Source organism: Bos taurus, chromosome 16, assembly GCF_002263795.3.
Source record: "Bos taurus isolate L1 Dominette 01449 registration number 42190680 breed Hereford chromosome 16, ARS-UCD2.0, whole genome shotgun sequence".
Classification (NCBI taxonomy): Eukaryota; Metazoa; Chordata; class Mammalia; order Artiodactyla; family Bovidae; genus Bos; species Bos taurus.
In genome coordinates, this window is record NC_037343.1 from 28,357,464 (window position 1) to 28,381,565 (window position 24,102).

Consider the following 24,102-nt stretch of genomic DNA (forward strand, 5'->3'; position numbering starts at 1 on the left):
TGTTGTCTAGGTTGGTCATAACTTTTCTCCCAAGAAGTAAGTGTCTTTTAATTTCATGGCTGCAGTCACCATCTGCAGTGATTTTGGAGCCCAAAAAATAGTCAACCACTGTTTCCACTGTTTCTCCATCTATTTGCCATGAAGTGATGGGACCAGATGCCATGATCTTTGTTTTCTGAATGTTGAACTCTAAGCCAACTTTTTCACTCTCCTCTTTCACATTCATCAAGAGGCTCTTTAGTTCTTCACTTTCTGCCAAAAGGGTGGTGTCATCTGCATATCTGAAGTTATTGATATTTTTCCCAGCAAGGTTGATTCCAGCTTGTGCTTCATTCAGCCCAGCATTTCTCATGATGTACTCTGCATAGAAGTTAAATAAGCAAAAAAAAAAAAAGAAGTTAAATAAGCAGGGTGACAATATACAGCCTTGACGTACTCCTTTTCCTATTTGGAACCAGTCTGTTGTTCCATGTCCAGTTCTAACTGTTGCTTCCTAATCTGCATACGCATTTCTTAAGAGGCAGGTCAGGTGGTCTGGTATTCCCATCTCTTTCAGAATTTTCCACAGTTTATTGCAATCCACACAGTCAAAGGCTTTGGTGTAGTCAATAAAGCAGAATTACATGTTTTCCTGAACTCCCTTGCTTTTTCGGTGATCCAGCAGATGTTGGCAATTTAATTTCTGGTTCCTCTGCCTTTTCTAAAACCAGCTTGAACATCTGGAATTTCACAGTTCACATATTGTTGAAGCCTGGCTTGGAGAATTTTGAGCATTACTTTACTGGTGTGTGAGATGAGTGCAATTGTGCGGTAGTCTGAGCATTCTTTGGCATTGCCTCTCTTTGGGATTGGAATGAAAACTGACCTTTTCCAGTCCTGTGGCCACTGCTGCGTTTTCCAAATTTGCTGGCATATTGAATGCAGCACTTGCACAGCATCATCTTTTAGGATTTGAAATAGCTCAACTGGAATTCCATCCCCTCCACTAGCTTTGTTTGTAGTGATGCTTCCTAAGACCTGCTTGATTCACATTTCAGGATTTCTGACTCTAGGTGAGTGATCACACCATCATGATTATCTGGGTCGTAAACATCTTTTTTGTACACTCCTTCTGTGTATTCTTGCCATCTCTTCCTCTTCTTAATATCTTCTGTTTCTGTTAGGTCCATACCATTTCTGTCCTTTATTGTGCCCATCTTTGTATGAAATGTTCCCTTGGTATGTCTAATTTTCTTGATGAGATCTCTAGTCTTTCCCATTCTATTGTTTTCCTCTATTTCTTTGCACTGAAAAGTGCAAAGGCTTTATACAAAGGCTTTCTTATCTGTCCTCGCTATTCTTTGGAACTCTGCATTCAAATTGGTATATCTTTCCTTGTCTCCTTTGTTTTTTGCTTCTCTTCTTTTCACAGCTATTTGTAAGGCCTCCTCAGACAGCCGTTTTGCTTTTTTGCATTTCTTTTTTTGGGAGATGGTCTTGCTCCCTGTCTCCTGTACAATGTTATAAATAATATAATGAATCATTATTTTAAAAATTATCCTACTTTATCACACAAAGTATTTGAAATGGCTATCAGTCTTAGCAAATATGAGAGTACAAATCCAAGAATAGGACTCATGTTCTCCTCAAAAAGCAGTTTGTGTTTTCATATGATCCATTGTTAATTTTTGGAGAAGAAAATGGTAATCCATTCCAGTATACTTGCCTGGAAAATCCAGTGTACAGAGGAGCCTGGTGGGCTATAGTCCATGGGGTCTCAAAGAGTCAGATACAGCTTAGTTGGCTGGACAACAACAACAAACTATTAATTTTAATGCAACTATGGCATAAGAATAGATAGTAACAGCAATAATAGATCCACCCTGGAGACTATTACTATCTAAAATGTCTTACAATAGAATATTTTATATTAAATATCAATAACTTTTTACTTGAACGTTTAGACTCGATGGCAAGAAACAATTGATCAAATAGACAACAAGTTGGAAGGAATTTGGGGTGACATACTTATTTCAGCAGCATGCATTGTCTACAGTGGAGTGTTAACAGCAGAATTTCGCCAATTGATTGTGGAAAAGTGGCAGAATCTTTGTACTGAAAACAACATTTCTTTGTCTTCTAACTTTTCTTTAATTGAAGTCATGGCACAAAAACATGAGGTAGTAACATATTTCTGTTATCCAGTTAAGTGATTGTTGTTGGTTTGGATTGCGTGTGTGCGTGTGTGTGTGTGTGTGTGTGTGCATGTTCACACGTACCTTGGGGCTTGAATCCATTCCTGAGATTATTTTATAAGTAAAAATAAAGAAGTCTGCTTTGTATTTTTTTAATTATACTTCATATACCTCAATTAAGTCGCCTTAAGTTTCTTATCCTCTGGGAAACAGTCAAAAATATCCCTTTTCCGTTGTAATTGTACTATCTTATAAATATAGCCATTTCCTCTCCCAGAAACCCATCTAATTAATAAAATCCTTCTTCTTGTCAAACCATAGTTAGTGGTCTCAGAAATATCCAAAATTATAGACCTTACATTTATCAATTTATCAATAAGTATTTATTGTGTTATCTATGTAAGTTCTGTGCTGATGTTGCAATGGCAAAAAAGAAAACACCTGTTTTTTCATTCATAGAGAATAATTTTGGATTGATTCTCCCACTAATAACTTAAACTGACCATCAAAAATACAACCCTCAGAAGCGAATACTGGCTTTTCATTTTCACAATGCTAATAATGAATTCAAACCAAAATATATCCGTAATTGGGATTTCCCAGGTGGCGCTAGTCGTAAAGAATCCACGTGACAATACAGGAGACACGAGACGTGGGTTTGATCCCTGGGTTGGGAAGATCTCCTGGAGTAGAAAGCGGCAACCCACTCCAGTATTCTTGCCTAGAAAATTCCATGGACAGAAAAGCCTCGTGGGCTACAGTCCATGGGGTCACAAAAGCTGAACACAGCCGAGCAACTGAACACACATATCACGTATCAGTAATTACAGTATACGTAAATGGACTAAATGGTACAGTTACAAGTCTAAGATTGTAAAACCACATAAAAGTATAAACCAAAACACAAAACAGAAGCTACATGTTTTTTAGAAAAGACACAGTTAAAACATAAAGAAGATTGGCAATAAAAATGTAGGAAGAAATTTGCCATTTATTACCAAAAATAAAAGACAATAGACTTTAAGGCAAAAAAATGATTGCTAGAATTAAATAAGCTTAAAATTAGAACTGGTTTAATTCTTCTTCAAGATTATGTTAACAATTCTAAATGTTTGTATCAAATAGCATGACCTCAAAAAGTATAAAGCAAGCATTAAAATAACTATAGATAAAAATGGACAAATCTACAATCATAGTGAAAATTTAACACATTTCTCTCTATAACTCACAGAAAAAGAACACACAAACCAGTAAGAATAGAAAAGATTTGAACAATGTAATACACAAATAGACTTATTAATAGGTTAATAAGACACTGCAGCCTACACTTAGAGCGTTCACATTCAATGCCCATATAGAACATTCACATTCAATGTTCAATATAGAACATTACCAAAATTGACCATGTAATGGACTATAAACAAACTTGCAACAAATATCAAAGGAATTGAATCATATAGACTATACTATCTGACAAAAAAGCAGTTGAGCTAGAAGTATATAAAAGCTTCTCTTAAAATCCTCATATTTCGAGAAGTTAGGAAATGTATTCCCAAACTAACCACAGGTCAAAGAAGAAATCAGAATTGAATAAATGAATCATTGGCAAAAGATTTTCTTTTGAGATTGGGAACATAACAAAGGTATATCTACTATTTCTGCTTGTATTTACTACTGTACTGGAGATTCTAAACAGTACAGTAAGGCACGAAAAAAATAAAAAAATATTAGAATGGGGAAAGAAGAGAGACAAAAAATATATAATGTTGCAGATTATATGTATCTCAAAATCCAAGAGAATATGTAGATATATCATGAGCATTGATAAACATTTAGCAAATTTTCTGGAATTAAAGTCAGTATACAAAAAAGCCAATTGCATTTCTATATACCAGCAACAAACAGGGTGCATGATGTTTTTAGATACAATTTATCACAGCATCATACTGAATCTATAAAAAAGTTGTGTTAAATTATAGAAATAAAACTATAAAATATTATTGACATAAATTTTAGGCAACCTATGTAAATTAAGAGTTATACCATGTTCATGAATTGGAAGACTCAATATTTTGAGATTGCCAGTTCTTTCCAAACTGATCTAAAGATACAGTGTAATCCCAGTCAACTTTCCAACAGGAAGGGATGTGTGTTTGTGTGTGTGTGTGTGTGTGTGTGTGTGTCAGATGACAAGCTGATTTTAAAAGTTATAAGAAAAGGCAAAGAGCCAAAATGTCCAACACAATGTTGATAAAGAACTAGGTGGGAGAATTTGCAATATCAAGATTTACTTTAAAGCTACAGTAATTAAACAGTGGTATTATTTATCCTTGTGTGTAACAATGTAAGGATAAATAGCTATACCAATGAAGTAGAACTGAGAGCTCAGAAACAGATCCCTAAATAGGTAGAACTTTGATTTATTTCAAAGGTGACACTGTAGTGCAATGAGGAATGGGTAGGCTTTTCAGTAAACAGTGGTGGATAACTGAATATTCATTTTAAAAATTGACATTATTTTATACTACACACAAAAATTTCATTGAAGTTAAATTATAGACCTAAATGTGAAAGGCAAATTAGTAAGGTGTAATTTAGGAGAATGTATTCATGACCCTAAGTAAAGAAAAGATATCCTAAGCAGAACTAAACACAGAAGAAAAAGTTGACCAATTGAATTACATTAAAATACAGACCTTCTGCTCATCAAAAGACACAACTGAGAACATAAAAAGGAAAGTCAAAGTACAGAAAAGGATATCTGTAATACATATGTTCAACAAAGAGCCCTATTCAGAGTAGAAAAGAGAGCCATTATAAAGCACTAAGCAAAAGATACGCAGCCCAGTAAATAAATAGGCAGGAGTCTTGAATAGGCAGCTCACAAACCAGACTATCCAAATAGCCATAAACATAGGAAAGGTTCTTAACCTCATTATTAATTAGGGACTGAAAAGTAAATCTAAAATGAGACGTCTGTTGTGACGAACATTCATCCCTACTGATAAACAAAGGAATGTAATGTCCTGAATAATTAGTCATCTTACCAAAAATTTCATATCCCAGTTGTTTAAATTGTTCATTTCTTTAGTTCGTTTAAGGGCTTCCCTCATGGCTCAGCTGGTAAAGAATCTGCCCACAATTCAGGAGACCTGGGTTCAATCCCTAGGTTGGGAAGATCCCCTGGAGAAGGGAAAAGCTACCCATTCCAGTATTCTGGCCTGGAGAATTCCATGGAGTGTATAGCCCATGGGGTTGCAAAGAGTTGGGCACGACTGAAAGACTTTTAAAGATTATTTGCCCTTTTAAAGATTATTTGAAAATCTGTAGGATTCTTTAGTATCCTGTACGATATTAAAAGATGTGAAGAAGTTTATGAAACAACCAAAACTCTAATGATTTCTTTCCAGATCCGCCAATGGCATCAACAGGGACTTCCTCTTGGTCAGTATTCAACAGAGAATGCCATCTTGATCAAGAATGGCCTGCAGTGGCCACTGCTGATTGACCCACATAAGCAAGCACACAACTGGATCCGTCAGATGGAAGGACCTCGGCTGCAGGAGCTCTCCACTGAGGATAGCAATTACATCCAAACAATTGAGAATGCCATGAAAACAGGAGGGAGTGTCCTCTTGCAGGTATTTAGACAAAATGACCTAATTCCAGATAGCTAACACACAGATTGTAAGTGATAGGTAACTTTGTCAAGGGAAAAAATGATAAATAAATAAATGCATAAATAAATGTAATATATTTCAGTTCTCTCACGTCTTTCACTGGTATTTAGACATTAAAGATTTACATGTTTTAAATGCTGTGCCATTTCAGCTGATTTATTTGTTGTAAAATGAATTTTTTCTTTATTTTATTTATTTTCAGAATCTTCCTGAAAGATTACCTCCAAGTTTAAAGGAAATTTTGAAGAAGGATATCTACCAGAGAAGAGGACAATACTTCATAAAGATTAATGATTCTGAGATTGAATACAATTCTAAATTTAGGTAATGTCTTTCATAGCTGAATTGACTCAAATATTTATACTTTTAAAGACAGATAATATTGTAGGTCCCATATTTCAGCCCTGATAAGGTTCTCCTGGTGAAAAAAGTCAGATGGCATTTTGAACATTCTTTTTGTTTTCGTGTTGCCAGTAGCACATAATAGTAAACAGAATGAAGAACAGATTTTTATGTATAAAGTCATTCCAAACCAATATTTTCAAACTGTGCCTGATAGAAGCTATGGGTTCTATGAGGAGTCTTCAGAAGCAGTGCAAGAAGGGCAGCAATCAGGACGCCCAGCCCCACTTGAACCCATGGACCTCAATTTGATCTGTTTGCACAATATTTTATTTGGGCAGGAAAAGCTTCTGCTTCTTTAAAAAACAAAATCCACTTCTGCTACCTAGAGCAAAAAGATATTTTGCCTAGATAGATAGAAACATTGTGTCCATGTTCCAGGCAGTTATGGACCTCCAGGAAACCAATTCATCAACATATTTCACAAAGCACTATTATACAGCCAGATTTAATTACAACAAAAATACAATTCCCAAGGGAATAAGACTTTGTGTTATCAGGTATGTGCATTCTCTCCTTCAGTTCATAATCAAAAGATTATAGTAAGCAAGTAATCAGTAATGAGAATTAGAAGGTGATTTTAATGGTCCCTAGCCTGGTGCATTTAACTTCTTTACAGGGACTCTGACAGACTGACTCCTTACCAAGTTGTCCTGACTCTTAAACTTGGTCAGTGAATCCTCTAACTTGGGCAGAGCTACCAAATTCTCACTCCTCAACTAATTCTTACTCCTTAGAATTTTCCCTTTTTAGCCTCCTTCCTTCTGTTAGTAACACATTTTCCAAAGTATGTTTCTCAAAGCATCATTTCCAGGGATTTAGTTGGGGTGGGAGTGGGGGGTCACTCGAAAAAGGAACTCTGCATTTTTTTTAAAGACCTGGATGGTATGGGGAGGAAGGAGGGAGGAGGGTTCAGGATGGGGAGCACATGTATACCTGTGATGGATTCATTTTGATATTTGGCAAAACTAATACAATTATGTAAAGTTTAAAAATAAAATTAAAAAAAATTCTTATAAAAAAAAATAAAGACCTGGGTTAAACAAAGTTAAACAAGATTCTTTCCTACAAGGGCTTAAAATCTCTTTATTTGTTGAACAAATCCTCTTCAGAAAATAGTGTTCTACAGAATATACTTTGGAAAGCACTGTGTTAACACCTTCCTTCTCACTGAACACAGCCTGATTGATTAAACAACAGCTTACAAATACTACTGAAGTAACATCGACCTGAACTGATAGCCTCGTCCCCATGTTTGAATTGCATGTTTGAAGAGGTGGTGGAGGGACTATTTTAGAGGGGAGACGATGACAGATTCCTTCTCTCTCATTTGTTAGCCATGTGATATTGGCAACTTATTTAACCTCTGTAAGATAGCATATTCAAAAGCAGAGACATTACTTTGCCAACAAAGGTTCGTCTAGTCAAGGCTATGGTTTTTCCTTTGGTCATGTATGGATGTGACAGTTGGACTGTGAAGAAGTCTGAGCACCAAAGAATTGATGCTTTTGAACTGTGGTGTTGGAGAAGACTCTTGAGAGTCCCTTGGACTGCAAGGAGATCCAACCAGTCCATTCTGAAGGAGATCAGCCCTGGGATTTCTTTGGAAGGAATGATGCTAAAGCTGAAACTCCAGTACTTTGGCCACCTCATGCGAAGAGTTGACTCATTGGAAAAGACTCTGATGCTGGGACGGATTGGGAGCAGGAGGAGAAGGGGACGACAGAAGATGAGATGGCTGGATGGCATCACTGACTCGATGGACGTGAGTCTGAGTGAACTCTGGGAGTTGGTGATGGACAGGGAGGCCTGGCGTGCTGTGATTCATGGGGTCGCAAAAAGTCGGACACGACTGAGCAACTGATCTGATCTGATCTGATCTGAAGCCTCAATTTCACCCTTTATAAAATGTTGTTTCATTGCTAAATCATGTCTGACTCTTTTGCGACGCCATGGACTGTAACCTGGCATGTTCCTCTGTCCACGGGTTTTCCCAGGCAAGAATACTAGAGTGAGTTGTCATTTCCTTTTCCATGAGATCTTCCCAACCCAGGGATCAAACCTGTGTCTCCTGAATTAGCCGACGATTCTTTACCACTAGGCCACCAGGGAAGTCTGGTGCAGCCCAAAATACTGGATTGCTATGAAAACTAAAAATGATCCAGAATCTGAGCATTCTTGAATGCTTCCACTGTTTCCACATAGCTCCAAGCCACCATCACTATCTGTCACATTTTAACCAGTCTCCAGAGGAACCAGAGATCAAATTGCCAACATCCACTGTATCATGGAAAAAGCAAGAGAGTTCCAGAAAAATATCTATTTCTGCCTTATTGACTATGCCAAAGCCTTTGACTGTGTGGATCACAATAAACTGTGGAAAATTCTGAAAGAGATGGGAATACCAGACCACCTGACCTGCCTCTTGAGAAACCTGTATGCAGGTCAGGAAACAACAGTTAGAACTGGACATGGAACAACAGACTGGTTCCAGATAGGAAAAGGAGTACATCAAGGCTGCATATTGTCACCCTGCTTATTTAACTTCTATGCAGAGTACATCATGAGAAACGCTGGACTGGAAGAAGCACAAGCTGGAGTCAAGATTGCCGGGAGAAATATCAATAACCTCAGATATGCAGATGACACCACCCTTATGGCAGAAAGTGAAGAGGAACTAAAAAGCCTCTTGATGAAAGTGAAAGAGGAGAGTGAAAAAGTTGGCTTAAAGCTCAACATTCAGAAAATGAAGATCATGGCATCTGGTCCCATCACCATGGGAAATAGATGGGGAAACAGTGGAAACAGTGTCAGACTTTATTTTTTTGGGCTCCAAAATCACTGCAGATGGTGACTGCAGCCATGGAATTAAGACGCTTACTCCTTGGAAGGAAAGTTATGACCAACCTAGATAGCATATTCAAAAACAGAGACATTACTTTGCCAACAAAGGTTCGTCTAGTCAAGGCTATGGTTTTTCCAGTGGTCATGTATGGATGTGAGAGCTGGACTGTGAAGAAAGCTGAACGCCGAAGAATGGATGCTTTTGAACTGTGGTGTTGGAGAAGACTCTTGAGAGTCCCTTGGACTGCAAGGAGATCCAACCAGTCCATCCTAAAGGAGATGGGTCCTGGGTGTTCTTTGGAAGGACTGATGCTAAAGCTGAAACTCCAGTACTTTGGCCACCTCATGTGAAGAGTTGACTCATTGGAAAAGACTCTGATGCTGGGAGGGATTGGAGGCAGGAGGAGAAAGGGATGACAGAGGATGAGATGGCTGGATGGCATCACCGACTCAATGGACGTGAGTTTGAGTGAACTCCGGGAGTTGGTGATGGACAGGGAGGCCTGGCGTGCTGCAATTCATGGGGTTGCAAAGAGTCGGACATGACTGAGCGACTGAACTGAACTAGCTTCCTTCTTGTCCCCTGTCTTCCCTCTGCACAGGCTACTCTCAAGACAGCAACTAGAGTGGTCCTCTTATAAAACATCATGTCTCTCCTCTTCTCAAATTCCTCCATTGGCTTCTTGCTCACTCAGGGTGAAAACCATAGTCTTTACAGTGATCTAGTAGCAAATCAAAACTCCCATTATGTAGCATTTTTTCCTCTTCCTTATGCTTAGACCAAATATGTATATAATTTATGGTTGTATTTTTATTTATTTTTTTCCTAAAAATTAGTTTTATTGAGATGCAATTTATATACAATAAAATTCACTCATTTAAAATGCAGATTTGATAGGTTTTGACAAACATAGACAGTCCTATAATCATGACTCCAAAGAAGATGTAAAACATTCCATCACCCACAAAAGTGACTCAGGCCCATTTGTAGTCTTTCCCCTACCCCAACCTCCAGGCCCAGGTGACCACTGATTTTCTGTCACAGTGATTTTAGAAATAGAAATTCTTCTTTCACTCAGCATGATGCATATGAGATTTATCACTGCATTGGTATGTGTCAGCAGTCTGTTTCATCTTATTGATGAGTAACATTTCATTGTAGGGAAAGGAATTGGTGTTTGTGATTTTTTTTTAATTTTTGTTTCCAGATAGTTTTATTAAAATTTTACATAGTATATTTATGTAAGCTGTTATTTTCTTTTTTTAATTATTTTTTTTTTTACTATTTTTAAAGCTCTAGATAGTACTTAGTATAAACTGAGAGCCTACTTTGTGCACAAGGCTGAATAAAACTAAAAATTAATCTTGTTTAATTCCGGAAGAAATATTTTTTTGTTATTAAATAAATTTGTTTCATTTTTTTCTCCTGCATATCCTTTGAATAATAACTGGTGCCTTTCTCACATTTTAGGTTATATGTATCTACAGAAATAGACAACCCCTATTTTCCTCCATTCGTTTATAGCTTTGTTACTATGATAAACTTCACAGTAACATTCCAAGGTTTTCAAGATCAACTCTTATCTATTGTATTAAGTCATGAAGTTCCCCATTTAGAAAATCAACGTTTCCAGCTCTTAGAGAGTATTTCCCTTGATGCTAAGACTCTTGAAGAACTGGAGCAAAAAACATTAAATTTACTAGAGAATGCACAAGGTAAGTTAAGATCTTTAGTGATATTAGTAGATCCTTGCATACCTTTGTAAAGGACAGAATAAAAGCTGAAAGGACTATTCTGAATTGTTACCAAATATGTGTGTGCTAAGTTGCTTCAATCCTGTCTGACTCTTTGTGACCCTATGGGACCATAGCCTGCCAGGCTCCTCTGTCCGTGGGATTCTCCAGGCAAGAATACTGGAGTGGGTTACCATGCTCACCTCCAGGGGATCTTCCTGACCCAGGGATCGAACTCATGTCTCTTACATCTCCTGCATTAATTAGCAGACGGGTTCTTTACCACTAGCACCACCTCGGAGGTTCCATAGGAAATTCCAAAGATTTTAGAAGCTCTGTGCCAAAAATGAGAATGAAGACCAAAGATATATTTCATATTATAAATCACTAAATAAAGTATATGAAACTATGAAACTTACTATGAAACTTTAAATGCACATATATGCCTGGAAAGATCTGACTTTGTTCCTTTTCTATTTTAATTACACCTAAAAGCTGTTTCTTAGTAACCCATGACTAAGCTGTTCTATTAATCACAAGACTAGTTACATAGACAAGGTTTCTATATCTGTTTCTCATGCAAGATTGGAATCATAGTTGTTAACTTCTTGGGGAGCAAAACCAAAACATATAGGTATTATGTAAAATACATAGAGAGCGACACAATTGATCTAATGAGATTCAGGAACACAGCCTCTCCTATTTTCTGACAAATGTCATATTTTGCTATAATCTTTTCCTAAATTGGACAAACAATAGTTATAACAAGACAAAGGAAAACTTCTTTATGATAACACACATTAGTGCACTATATTCTGTTATTATGCCTTTAGCATTTATTCCCTATCAATTGTTTCTCTATTTAGAGTCTGAGATATTTTTAAAAGGCTACAACTTTTTACAGATAGTACACTTAATAAAAATTGTTCTTGGAAAAAGCTCAATAAAAGACCCCTTGATTTTGAACATATTTTTTTCCTCCTTTCCAAGTTTTAGTAAAAATAGATTATCCTTACCATCCTTTTGTAAATATTTTATATTTGGTGTGACTCCTCACCCACTGTGGGGAAAGGTGAGTCAAGGGTAGTGACTATAAGAAGCAGCCCATAGTTTAGATCCAGATGTAACTTAGACTGCTTCACCTGCATCAATAAGAATATGGTTTCCAGATCTTCAAATGTAATAATCCCATGATTCCTTTCAACGGCCATGTCAAGCTGTGTTCAGTTCTGGATGCCATGTTTCAAGAGGGCTTTTCTCAAATTGTGTCCAGAGGTGAGCATCAAGGGGTCTAGAAATTGTATCACTGAAAATATTTCTAATTTGGACACTAATTTCTCATTTAAATGCTTTCTTTACTGCAATCACCCTCTGTGTTTTTTTCAATCTGATTTTATTGAGGCCTTCAATGGCTAAGTCAAAGATCTGTCTTGGAAAATGTCACATTGCACTCGAAAATATGGGGGTTATTTTCAAATATCTTTTGATATTGATTTCTAACATAATTCCACAGTGATAAAAGATCAGACTGTATGATTTCAGTACCTTTGGACCATGAATTTTTTGCACCTTGTTTTATGTTCCTAGTTTTTATGGCTCCTAGTTTACAGTCTATGGGAACTTGAATAGAATTTGTATCCTACTATTGTGTAAAAATCATATAAATCTTAACTATGTTGAATTGATTCACAGTGCTTTTCAGGTCTACTATATTCTTCTACTTCTTTGTATAGTCATTCTATTAATTTTTGAGAGTTTGATATTGAAACTCCAACTAAAAATCTTATCTACTTAAAAAAAATTGTAAGATAACCAACAAAGACCTACTGCATAGCCCAGAGAACTCTGCTAAATATTCTTTAATAACCTAAATGGGAAAAGAATTTGAAAAAGAATAGGTACCTGTATATATACACCTTTCTCAGTTGTACACCTGAAACTAACATTGTTTGTCAACTATATTCCAATATAAAGTAAAAAAAATTTTTTTAATTAAAAAAAACACATGAGGGAATTCCCTGGTGGTCCAGTGGTTAGGACTTCATTCTTTCACTGCCTAGGGCATGGGTTCAGCCTCTGGTTGGGGAAATATATTCTTGCGAGTCATGTGTCTTGGCCAAGAAAAAAAAAAAGAGCACTTGAAAAATGGGAATAGCTCTACTATAAAACAGTAGGGTTTAAAATGGGAATATGAAAGTTGTCTTACACATTTGAAAGGGATAGAACTATTATGTGTGTTTCTAAAGCAGTGTTTTTTTAAAGGTGAGCAGCAACCCATTAGTGGAATGAAAAATCACTTTTATTGATCATTATCAACCTTGTTTAGTAAAATAGAACACAATGGAAAATACCAGAGTACATCATGTAAAATAATGGTGCTGTTGTTATTTTCTGAAAATTTTATTTTCATTTTCTGTGTGTATAGAAGATCAAGTGGAAATGCGTTCCTTATGATGAAATGGCTATTTATTATGTGCCTATAATAAAAATAAAATCCTCACACATTAAAGTAGTATAAAGAAGAGACTAGAGGATGGGAAGGGGGAGGCATATGTACTATTAATCAAATTTTTTAGAAACATGGCCTATCTTCATTTAAGACAGGTCTATGTCCAAAATAAAACCTACAAAAGGCCAATAGTAAAACTCTTAGATAAAGAGCAGAGAATGAGGAGATTGCCATGAGGAAATAATTATTTAATATTCCAATGGTTTTTATTTAAACTCATTTTTTGTCTTTAGGATTTGTATTAGATGATGAGGAAATTGTAGACATCTTAAGAAAATCCAAGATGACTTCAAATGAAATTTCAAAGCGAATCAAAGCAACAAGAAAAGCAGAAAGTGAAATTGAAGAAACACGCAAATTGTATCTCCCCATTGCTACACGGGGTGCCCTGCTGTACTTTCTAGTGTCTAACCTTGCACAGATTGATTACATGTACCAGTTCTCCCTAGACTGGTTTCGTCAAATTTTTGTTTCATCAGTAGTTTCCAAAAGCAAAGAACAGGAAGAACACAGTCTGAAAAGGGAGAGAATGTTTCTGAAAAAAGGTCATGAAATCACAAATCTCTCAAAAGAGCCTAAACTGGAAAGTGAAAAAAGAACCTTAGATAGACATCTTAAAAATTCAATAGATACATTGACAAGAATCATTTTTAAGGTGAGACATTCTCAAAGGTGAACTTTGCACATTTATTTGACCCAGCTAGGTTAGCCTAACAGTTATGCTTTCTTTATAGGTGGTCTCTTCAGCTCTGTTTAATCGACATAAACTTTGCTTCTCCTTTGGGCTTTGCACTACAATCATGCAAAATAATGCTAATGGAAATTTAATGCAGAATGACATTGGATCCCTACCAGAGGAAGAATGGAACATCTTCTTAAATTCTAGCATGCTAGTAAATATTAAAGGTGTAATGCCCCAGCCTAAACTCAACAGTAAGTAAAAATAATTGCTCTAGATGTACTAAAAACCCATTAAACACATTTCCTGAAAAGTACTAAAAGATCTCTAAGGTGCTCCAAGTTAGTGCTTCTACACTGATTGAACTAAAAGCAATTTGAAGTCAAGTACAATATCTAATTCGTCACTGTATCCTCTGCACTGTTGAGCATATTAGGTGAAAGTGAAAGTGTTAGTCACTTAGTCATGTCCAACTCTGTGACATGTGGACTGTAGCCCGCTAGGCTCCTCTGTCCCTGGGGTTTCCCAGACAAGAATAGTGGAGTGGGTAGGCATTCCCTTCTCCAGGACATCTTCTTGACCCAGGGATCAAACTTGGGTCTCCTGCATTAAAGGCTATTCTTTACCATCTGAGTCACCAGGGAAGCCTATAACTGATACTCAATAATTTTTGAATGAATAAATAAGTGACAATTGCTAGGTTTTTATAATTCTAATCTATAAAGCAGAATACCTAATGCTTGTCAATAGGGACACACACACACACACACACACACACATCCTTTGATTAAATACCATCAGAAGGTGAATTTTACCCTCCTAACTATAGTTGCCCTCAGTTTCTTATGAAAATTCCCTGAAAATTTGAACCACAAAAATCATGCTTATCCAAAAGATTAGGCAAAATACTTAAGTATTGGATCTTTGCAGATGCTCCAGTGTTGTATATTTTTAATATGTTTATTTTTTAAATTATGGTAAAAATATACATAACATAGAATTTGCCATCTTAGCCATTTTTCAAGTGTACGGTTCAGTAGCATCAATACATCCATATTATTGTGCTGTGTTGTAATTTTAAGTTGTTGCTTAGTTGCTAGTTGTGTCTGACTCTTCGTGACCTCATGACTGCAGCATGCCAGACCTCCTTGTCCCATCTCCTGGAGTTTGCCCAAGTTCATGTCCATTGCATGTCCAGCCATCTCATCCTCTGATGCCCTCTTCTCCTTCTGCCTTCAATCTTTCCCAGCATCAGGGTCTTTTTCCAATGAGTTTGCATCAGGTGGCCAAAGTATTGGCCAAAGATTCAGCTTCAGCATCAGTCCTACCAGTGAGTATCAGGGTTGATTTCTTTAATATTGGCTGGTCTCATCTCCTTGCTGTCCAAGGGACTCCCAAGAATCTTCTCCAACACCACAGTCTGAAAGTGTCATTTCTTCAGTGCTCTGCCTTCTTTATGGTCCAGCTCTCACAACAGTACATGACTACTGGAAAGACTATAGCCTTGACTGTACAGACCTTTGTCAGCAAACTGATGTCTTTGCTTTTTAACACACTAAGTTTCTCATAGCTTTTCTGCCAATAAGGAATTGTCTTCTAATTTCATGGCTGTAGTCACCATCCATAGTGATTTTAGAGCCTACGAAAAGGAAATCTGTCACTGCTTCCACATTTTCCCCTTCTATTTGCCATGAAGTGATGCCATGATTTCAGTTTTTTTATATTTAGTTTTTAGCCAGCTTTTTCATTCTACTCCTTTACCCTCATCAAGAGGTTCTTTAGTTCCTCTTCGCCTTCTCCCATTTGAGTGATATCATCTGCACATCTGTGGTTGCTGATTCTTCTCGTGGCAATCTTGATTCCAGCTTGTAATTCATCCAGCCCAGGATTTCTCATGATGTGCTCTGCATAGAAACAGGGTGACAATAAACAGCCTTGTTGTACTCGTTTCTCAGTCCTGAACCAGTCAGTTGTTTCACACAGAGTTCTAACTGTTGCTTCTTGACCAGCATATAGGTTTCTCAGGAGACAGGTAAGATGGTCTAGTATTCCCATCTCTCTAAGTTGCAACACATTAAATTGAAAGGAACTCTGACATTCTCCCTGAGGAGGAAAAAGTGGTGATTTGTCAATTGTTTTGAGACTATTAGCAGAAACTAGAAGTCAGAATGAAAATATGAAAACAGTTGCTATCCAGACATTTGGATAGTTTTACTTTTTCTTTGCTTTTGTAGTACCAAAAGCTAGCACACAGTAAATGTTTGGTAAATGACTCTTGAATCAATGAATGTTCTTTTGAATTTATTAAGATTATCTTGCTTGAAAAAAAATAGGCAACAATAATTCAATGGCTTTAAAAATTAAAAATGTATACAACAGGGTATCTCAGAAAATTCCAAGGAAAATGTGAACAGCCAAGCATCAATATGAAAATAACTACAGACTGCTGTTAACATAACTCAACTTCTAATAGTTCTCAGACTCTGCACCTCACAATTCTAGACACCATATTTACAAGAGGGTGAATCTGAGTGGCATAACCTCGTTCAGAACTTTATTCCTCAACTACTTGCCTAAGCGGAGAAGGCAATGGCACCGCACTCCAGTACTCTTGCCTGGAAAATCCCAAGGACAGGGGAGCCTGGTGGGCTGCCGTCTATGGGGTCGTACAGAGTCGGACACGACTGAATCGACTTAGCAGCAGCAGCAGCAGCACTCATCTAAGACCAAGAGACAAGATCATGAAGCAAAACAGGTGGCCAAAAATTCAGCAGCAGCAGCCAATCTAAGAGGCGTCTTCTGTGGTTGCAATCATTAAAACATTCTCGGCATACTTCAAGAAATAACAACATCATATCACCATGTTGTACACCTGAAACTCATATGTTGAATGCCAATTATATTTTAATTAATTAGTTAAAATTATTTTTCAGTTCAGTTCAGTCACTCAGTCGTGTCCGACTCTTTGCGACCCCATGAATTGCACCATGCTAGGCCTCCCTGTCCATCACCAACTCCTGGAGTTCACCCAAAACTCATGTTTTAGCTCTCAAGAAAAAAACAAAGATATTTAATAGCTTCCATTTTTAATTATGTAAGCAATGTGTATTGATTATAAAAGCCATTATAACCTATACATACAGAAAAGAAGTAAATAAATTCTACCATCCAGAGAGACAACTACTATTAATATTACTATGTTTTGTCCTTTCACTTTTTTCTTCCAAATATATATTCTTTATATCTATTCATATTCATATATGTTCATTTTTTGAAACATAGTTAAAATACAGTGTTAACCTTAGTTTCCAGTGTACTACATAATATTTTGACATTTGCATACATTGTGATTTGATCATAATCACAACAAGACTAGTAACCATCTGTCTCCATACAAAGTTATTTAAATATAATAGCCATATTCTTTATGCTGTATATTACACCCTCATGATTATTTATTGTATAACTGAAGGTTTGTACTTCTTAAACCCCTTCATCTATTTTGTCCACCCCCACCACCTTCTGGCAGCCACCCATTTGTTCTCAATATCTATGAGTTTGCTTTTGTTTTGCTTTGTGTGTTTTTTAGATTTCACAAACAATCTAGATTTAGACTCCTCATGCAGTATTTCTCTTTCTCTGTCTGACTTATTTTACTTAGCATAATACCCTCTAGGTCCATCCATGTTGTTACAAAAGGTAAGATTTCATTTTTTTATGCCTGAGTAATATCCTATTGTATGTGTATACCACATCTTCTTTATTCATTTGTCTATCAATGGAGCTTGGAATGCTTTCATATCTTAGTTATTGTAAATCAAGCTGCAATGAACATTGGGGGGCACACATCTTTCCAAGTTAATGTTTTTGTTTTCTTTGGGCAAATACCCAGAAGCAAAATTGCTAGATCATGTGGTAATTTCCTTTTTAACTTTTTGAGGAACTTCATAACTTTTTCCACATTATGTGTACCAATTTACAATCCTCTCTTGTTCCTTCAGTTGAAAGTAGTTCCTCTGCTTTTCATTTTACTTAACTTTCTCTGCTTCTGTAAATTTAGGTGAAACTGTTATAAAGAAGCAGAAAAAGTTATTGTAAAAGGTACTGTTACCTATTGTGGTCTCAAAGGAGTGTTCTTATGTGGGAATGTCCCTCTGCAGACTGTGTGCCCCATACCTTTGGTGGAGGGCTGGATTTTATGTGGATTCCAGTCACATTTTTCCTCAGGGTGTGTTGGCAGTTATCACCTTGGTAGGAATTGTAGCTGAAGATAAAGGAGCTAAAGCCTGCACAGAGTGTGAGGGGGACTTCCCATCTATTCAGTGTCCATCACCGTGGGAGTCTGCTCCCAAGGTGCTAGAGCAGAAGCCCAGAGGGTTGAATTCCAGCTGGTTCTGTTCCCTTTACGTGTATGTTTTTCCTCCTTCCCCCTGTTGGGACCCTTAACCCAAAGAATGGGGGTGCTGAAGCCAAGGATGCTCATGTGCTTACGGAAGTCTTGTGGGTGTCTTCAGCTCCCCTCAGACACAGCCCACAGTTGCGTCTTTTCCCTGGTCATGACCAGCCCAGGTCTAGTGTTGCGCTCTGTAATGGAGTAAGTGGGGCTGAAGCACTCACTTGGCTTGGACTGGAGTGCACAGTGAGGTGGTCACAGAAACCCAGCAGCTGTGCTGCCATCCACAGTCTGGGCTGCCACTTGAGTAAGTACCAACAGTGGCCACTGCTGCTCACCTAGGCTATGCCCCAGGCCCCCAAGTCGCCTCTGCATCCCTAGGTAGAGTCTCTCCATAGCTGCTGGCAGGCTTGAATTCAGTGTCATGCTCTGGCATGGAATGAGCAGATCTGGACATTCACTTGGTTCGGGTAGGTGAGGTCTGGGGGCAAGCCAGCACCCACATACTCTTCCCAAGTGGAGTCCAGCCTTCTCAAGCCTTTCTAACTGTCCATATGGTTCTCTATTCAGCTAATGGACTTGTCTTCTACACATAGGACCCCAGGACTATGTGTAGCCATTCTATGGCTTGTCTGACTCACACACCAGGCAAGTGTCCTTCAAAAAGAAGGGAAAAGTTAAGACTCTCACAGAAAAAAACAGGAGTTGAGAGAAATAATTACCTGCTCAGTATAAATGCTAAAGGAAGTCCTTCAAGTATAAACAAAAGGATAATAGAGAGCAACATAAAGCCATATAAAAATAGTTGATTCTATAGTAAAAGTAAATAGATTTAAAAATATAGAAATGTGTACTATTGTAATTTGGATGCATAGAATTTAAATGACAAAAAGCATTTTGAAAACTATAAATCTGGGATTTGCTTAGTGGTCCAGTGGTTCAGAGTCTGCCTTGCAATGCAGGAGTCACAAGTTCAATCCCTGGTCTAGAAACTAAGATCCCACATACCACGAAGCTACTGAGCCTGCGTGTCACAACTAGAGAGCATGTGCTGCAACAAAAGATCCCACATGATGCAGCAAAGATCCCACTGCCACAACTAAGACCCAACACAGCCAGACAAACAAATAAATAAAACACAAAAGAACCCTATAAATCTATGTTAACAGGTATATAATATATAAAGATGTGGCTTGTGATATCAGTAAAATAAAATGTTGGGGTAGCTATTAAGAAGAAAGTTTTTGCATGTAGTTGAAATTGTTTTTCTCAGTTGAAAATACAATGCTATAACTTTAAGATGCTTTATGTATTTGCACTTGTAACCCTCACAGTTAATTTTGTGTGTCAGTTTGGCTGGGCTAAGAAATACTCAGATAGCTGATGAAACGTTCTTTCTTTTTCTAAAAGTGTATGTATTTATTTATTTATTTATTTATTTTTGGCTGTGCTGGGTCTTCATTGCCATGTGTGGGCTTTCTCTAGTTGCAGCAAGTGGGGGCTACTCTTCATTGCAATGCTCAGACTTCTCGTTGCAGTGGCTTCTTTTATTGCAGAGCATGGGCTCTAGGGTATATGGGCTTCAGTAGTTGTGACACACAGGCTCAGCAGTTACAGCTCACAGGTTCTAGAGTGCTGGCTCAGTAGTTCTATTGTGATACACAGGCTTAGTTGCCCCTTGGCATGTGGAAACTTCCCAGACCAGGGATCAAACCCATGTGCTCTGCGTTGGCAGATGGGTTCTTAACCACTGGACCACCAGGCATGTCCCTGATAAAACATTATTTCTGACTATGTCTGTGAACTAAGATCCCAAGTGTCTCACGACCAAAAAACCAAACATAAAACAGAAGCAATGTTGTAACAAATTCAATAGAGACTAAAAATGATCCACAGCAAAAAAAAAAAAAAAAACTTAACAAAAATAACATTAAAAGGAATAAAATACTTAGGAATAAACTTAACCAAGGAGGTGAAAGACTTGTACAAAACACTGCTGAAAGAAGTTAAAGAAGACACAAATAAATGGAAAGACATCACATGGTCATGGATTGGGAGACTTAGTATTGTTAAGAAAGCCATACTAACCAAAATCAATCTACAGATTTAATAAAATCTCTATCAAAATCTCAATGCCATTTTTTAAGGAAACAGAAAATTTCTTCCTAAATTTCATATGAAATTTCAAGTGATTCCGTATAGCCAAAACAATTTTGAAAAAGAAGAAAGTTGGAGGCATCACATTTCCTGATTTCAAACTACATTATAAAGCTACAGTAATCAAAACAGTCTATTACTGGTATAAAGATAGACAAACAGACCAAAAGAAAAAAATAGAGAGCATAGAAATTAACCCTTGTGCATAGGATCAAATAATCTTCAACAAAGTTATGAAGACCACTCAGTAGAAAAAGAGCAGTCTTTTCAACAAATGGTATTGGACTATTAATCAGCTATATCCTAATACAAAATAAAAAGTTTAAAATTTGTAAGAAAAAAAATAGAGGAAAATAATAGAATTGGAAAGACTAGACCTATTCAAGAAAATTAGAGATACCAAGGGGAATATTTCATGCAAAGATAAGTTCAATAAAGGACAGAAATGGTATGGACCTAACAGAAACAGAAGATATTAAGAAGAGGTGGCAAAAATACACAGAAGAACTATACAAAAAAGATCTTTATGACCCAGATAATCATGATGGTGTGATCACTCACCTAGAGCCAGACATCCTGGAATGTGAAGTCAAGTGGGCCTTAGGAAGCATCCCTATGAACAAAGTTAGTAGAGGTGATGGAATTCCAGTTGAGCTATTTCAAATCCTAAAAGATGATGCTGTGAAAGTGCTGCACTCAATATGCCAGCAAATTTGGAAAACTCAGCAGTGGCCACAGGACTGGAAAAGGTCAGTTTTCATTCCAATCCCAAAGAAAGGCAATGCCAAAAAATGCTCAAACTACTGCACAATCACACTCATCTCACACGCCAGTAATGTTCAAAATTCTCCAAGCCAGGCTTCAGCAATATGTGAACCATGAACTTCCTGATGTTCAAGCTGGTTTTAGAAAAGGCAGAGGAACCAGAGATCAAATTGCCAACATCTGCTGGATCATCGAAAAAGCAAGAGAGTTCCAGAAAAACACCTATTTCTGAGTTGTTGACTATGCCAAAGCCTTTGACTATGTGGATCACAATAAACTGTGGAAAATTCTTCAAGAGATGGGAATACCAGAGCACCCGACCTGCCCCTTGAGAAATCTGTTTGCAGGTTAGGAAGCAACAGTTAGAACTGGACATGGAACAACAGACTGGTTCCAAATAGGGAAAGGAGTACATTAAGGCTGTATATTGTCACCCTGCTTATTTAACTTATATGCAGAATACGTCATGAGAAACTCTGGGCTGGAAGAAGCACAAGCTGGAATCAAGATTGCCGGGAGAAATATCAATAACTTCAGATATGCAGATGACACCACCCTTATGGCAGAAAGTAAAGAAGAACTAAAGAGCCTCTTGATCAAAGTGAAAGAGGAGAGTGAAAAAGTTGGCTTAAAGCTCAACATTCAGAAAACTAAGATCATGGCATCTGGTCCCATCACTTCATGGCAAATAGATTTGGAAACAGTGTCAGACTTTATTTTGGGGGGCTCCAAAATCTCTGCAGATGGTGACTGCAGCCTTGAAATTAAAAGACACTTACTTCTTGGGAGAAAAGTTATGACCAATCTAGACAGCATATTAAAAAGCAGAGACATTACTTTGCCAACAAATGTCCATCTAGTCAAGGCTATGGTTTTTCCAATAGTCATGTATGGATGTGAGAGTTGGACTATAAAGAAAGCTGAGTGCCAAAGAATTGATGCTTTTGAACTGTGGTGTTAGAGAAGACTCTTGAGAGTCATTTGGATTGCAAGGAGAGCCAACCAGTCCGTTCTAAAGGAGATCAGTCCTGAGTGTTCATTGGAAGGACTGATGATGAAGCTGAAACTCCAATACTTTGGCCACCTGATGCAAAGAGCTAACTCATTTGAAAAGACCCTGATGCTGGGAAAGATTGAGGGCAGGAGAAGGGGACAACAGAGGATGAGATGGTTGGATGGCATCACTGACTCAATGAACATGAGTTTGGGTAAACTCCGGGAGTTGGTGATGGACAGGGAAGCCTGGCGTGCTGTAGTCCATGGGGTCGCAAAGAGTAGGACAGGACTGAGTGAGTGAACTGAACTGAAGGAAAAAAATTGGTGTTGGCAAAACTGAGCATTCATATGCAAAGGAATGAAATTGAACTCATATCAAGTATAAAAATCAACTCAAAATGGATTTAGGACCTAAACATAAAAACTAAAACTATAAAATTCCTAGAAAGCTTAGGGGAAAAATCTTTCTAACATTGGACTTGGCAATGATTTTTTGGATTTAACACTGAAACACAGGCAACAAAAACAAAAATAGACAAATCAAAATTATATCAAATTAATGTATATCAAAATTATTACATATCAAATTTATATCACAATTTAAAACTTTTGTTCATCAAAGGACACAGTCAACAGAGTGAAAAGGCAATCTAAGAAATAGAAGAAAATATTTCAAACCCTATGTCTGATAAGGAGTTTATATTTACATGGAATATATAAAGAACTCCTACAGCTCAACAACAAAAAAATCAAATAACCCAATTTTTAAATACTTGAATAAACATTTGTCCAAAGATTAAATACAAATGGACAACAAACATATGAAAAGATGCTCAACAACACTAATCATAGGAAAATGCAAAGCAAATCTACAAAAAGATATCATCTCACATCCATTTCTTTTTAAAAAGAGAAAATAAGTTCTGGCAAGAATGTAGGGAAAATGGAAACCTGTTGGTGGGATTGTAAAATGGTGCATATTTGGAACATAGAAAACAGTACAAGTGAAGTCACTCAGTCGTGTCCGACTCTTTGTGACCCCATAGACTGTAGCCTATCAGGCTCCTCCATCCATGGGATTTTCCAGGCAAGAATGCTGGAGTGGATTGCCATTTCCTTCTCCAGGGGATCTTCCCAACCCAAGAATCGAACCGGGTCTCCCACATTGCAGGCAGACGCTTTACCATCTGAGCCACCAGAGAAGCTAGAAAACAGTACAGAGCAGTACAGAGTTTCTTCAAAAAAAAACCTGAGAATAGAATTATCATATGATCCATTAATCCTATGTCTGGTTATGTATCTAAAAGAATTGAAAGCAGGGTCTCAGAGAGATATTTGCATATAGTGTTCATAGCAGCACTATTCACAATATCCAATAGGTAGAAGCAACCCAGGTGTACACTGGTGACTGGATAAAGAAAATGTAGTATATACGTAAAATGGAGTATTATTCAGTCAAAAAACGGAAATCCTATCACATAGTACAACATGGCTGAAACTTGACATTATGCTAAGCAAAATAAGCAAGTCACCAAAAGACAAATACTGTATGATTCCACTTACATAAAGTACATAAAGAAGTCAAATCCATAGAAACAAAAGAATGGGTGGTTACCAGGAGCTAGGAGGTGGGGAAATGGGAAAAGGATTACCAGGAGCCAGGAGGTGGGGAAATGGGAAAAGGATTACCAGGAGCTAGGAGGTGGGGAAGTGGGAAAAGGAAATGGGAAAATGGGTACAGAGCTTCAGACTTGCAGGAAGTTTTGGAG

At 37.3% G+C, this 24,102-nt stretch overlaps 1 protein-coding gene across 2 annotated transcripts in view; it reads left to right on the forward strand.

Moving 5' to 3' along the window:
• DNAH14 (dynein axonemal heavy chain 14) overlaps positions 1-24,102 on the forward strand; it is a 377,701-nt gene that overhangs the window by 292,366 nt on the left and 61,233 nt on the right. For both annotated transcript variants that reach the window (XM_059875675.1, XM_059875674.1), the window contains 6 exons: positions 1,944-2,159; positions 5,585-5,815; positions 6,057-6,178; positions 10,572-10,816; positions 13,577-13,998; positions 14,078-14,276. In XM_059875675.1, coding sequence (XP_059731658.1) covers positions 1,944-2,159; positions 5,585-5,815; positions 6,057-6,178; positions 10,572-10,816; positions 13,577-13,998; positions 14,078-14,276 — 1,435 coding nt within the window. The remainder of the gene's footprint in view (positions 1-1,943; positions 2,160-5,584; positions 5,816-6,056; positions 6,179-10,571; positions 10,817-13,576; positions 13,999-14,077; positions 14,277-24,102) is intronic.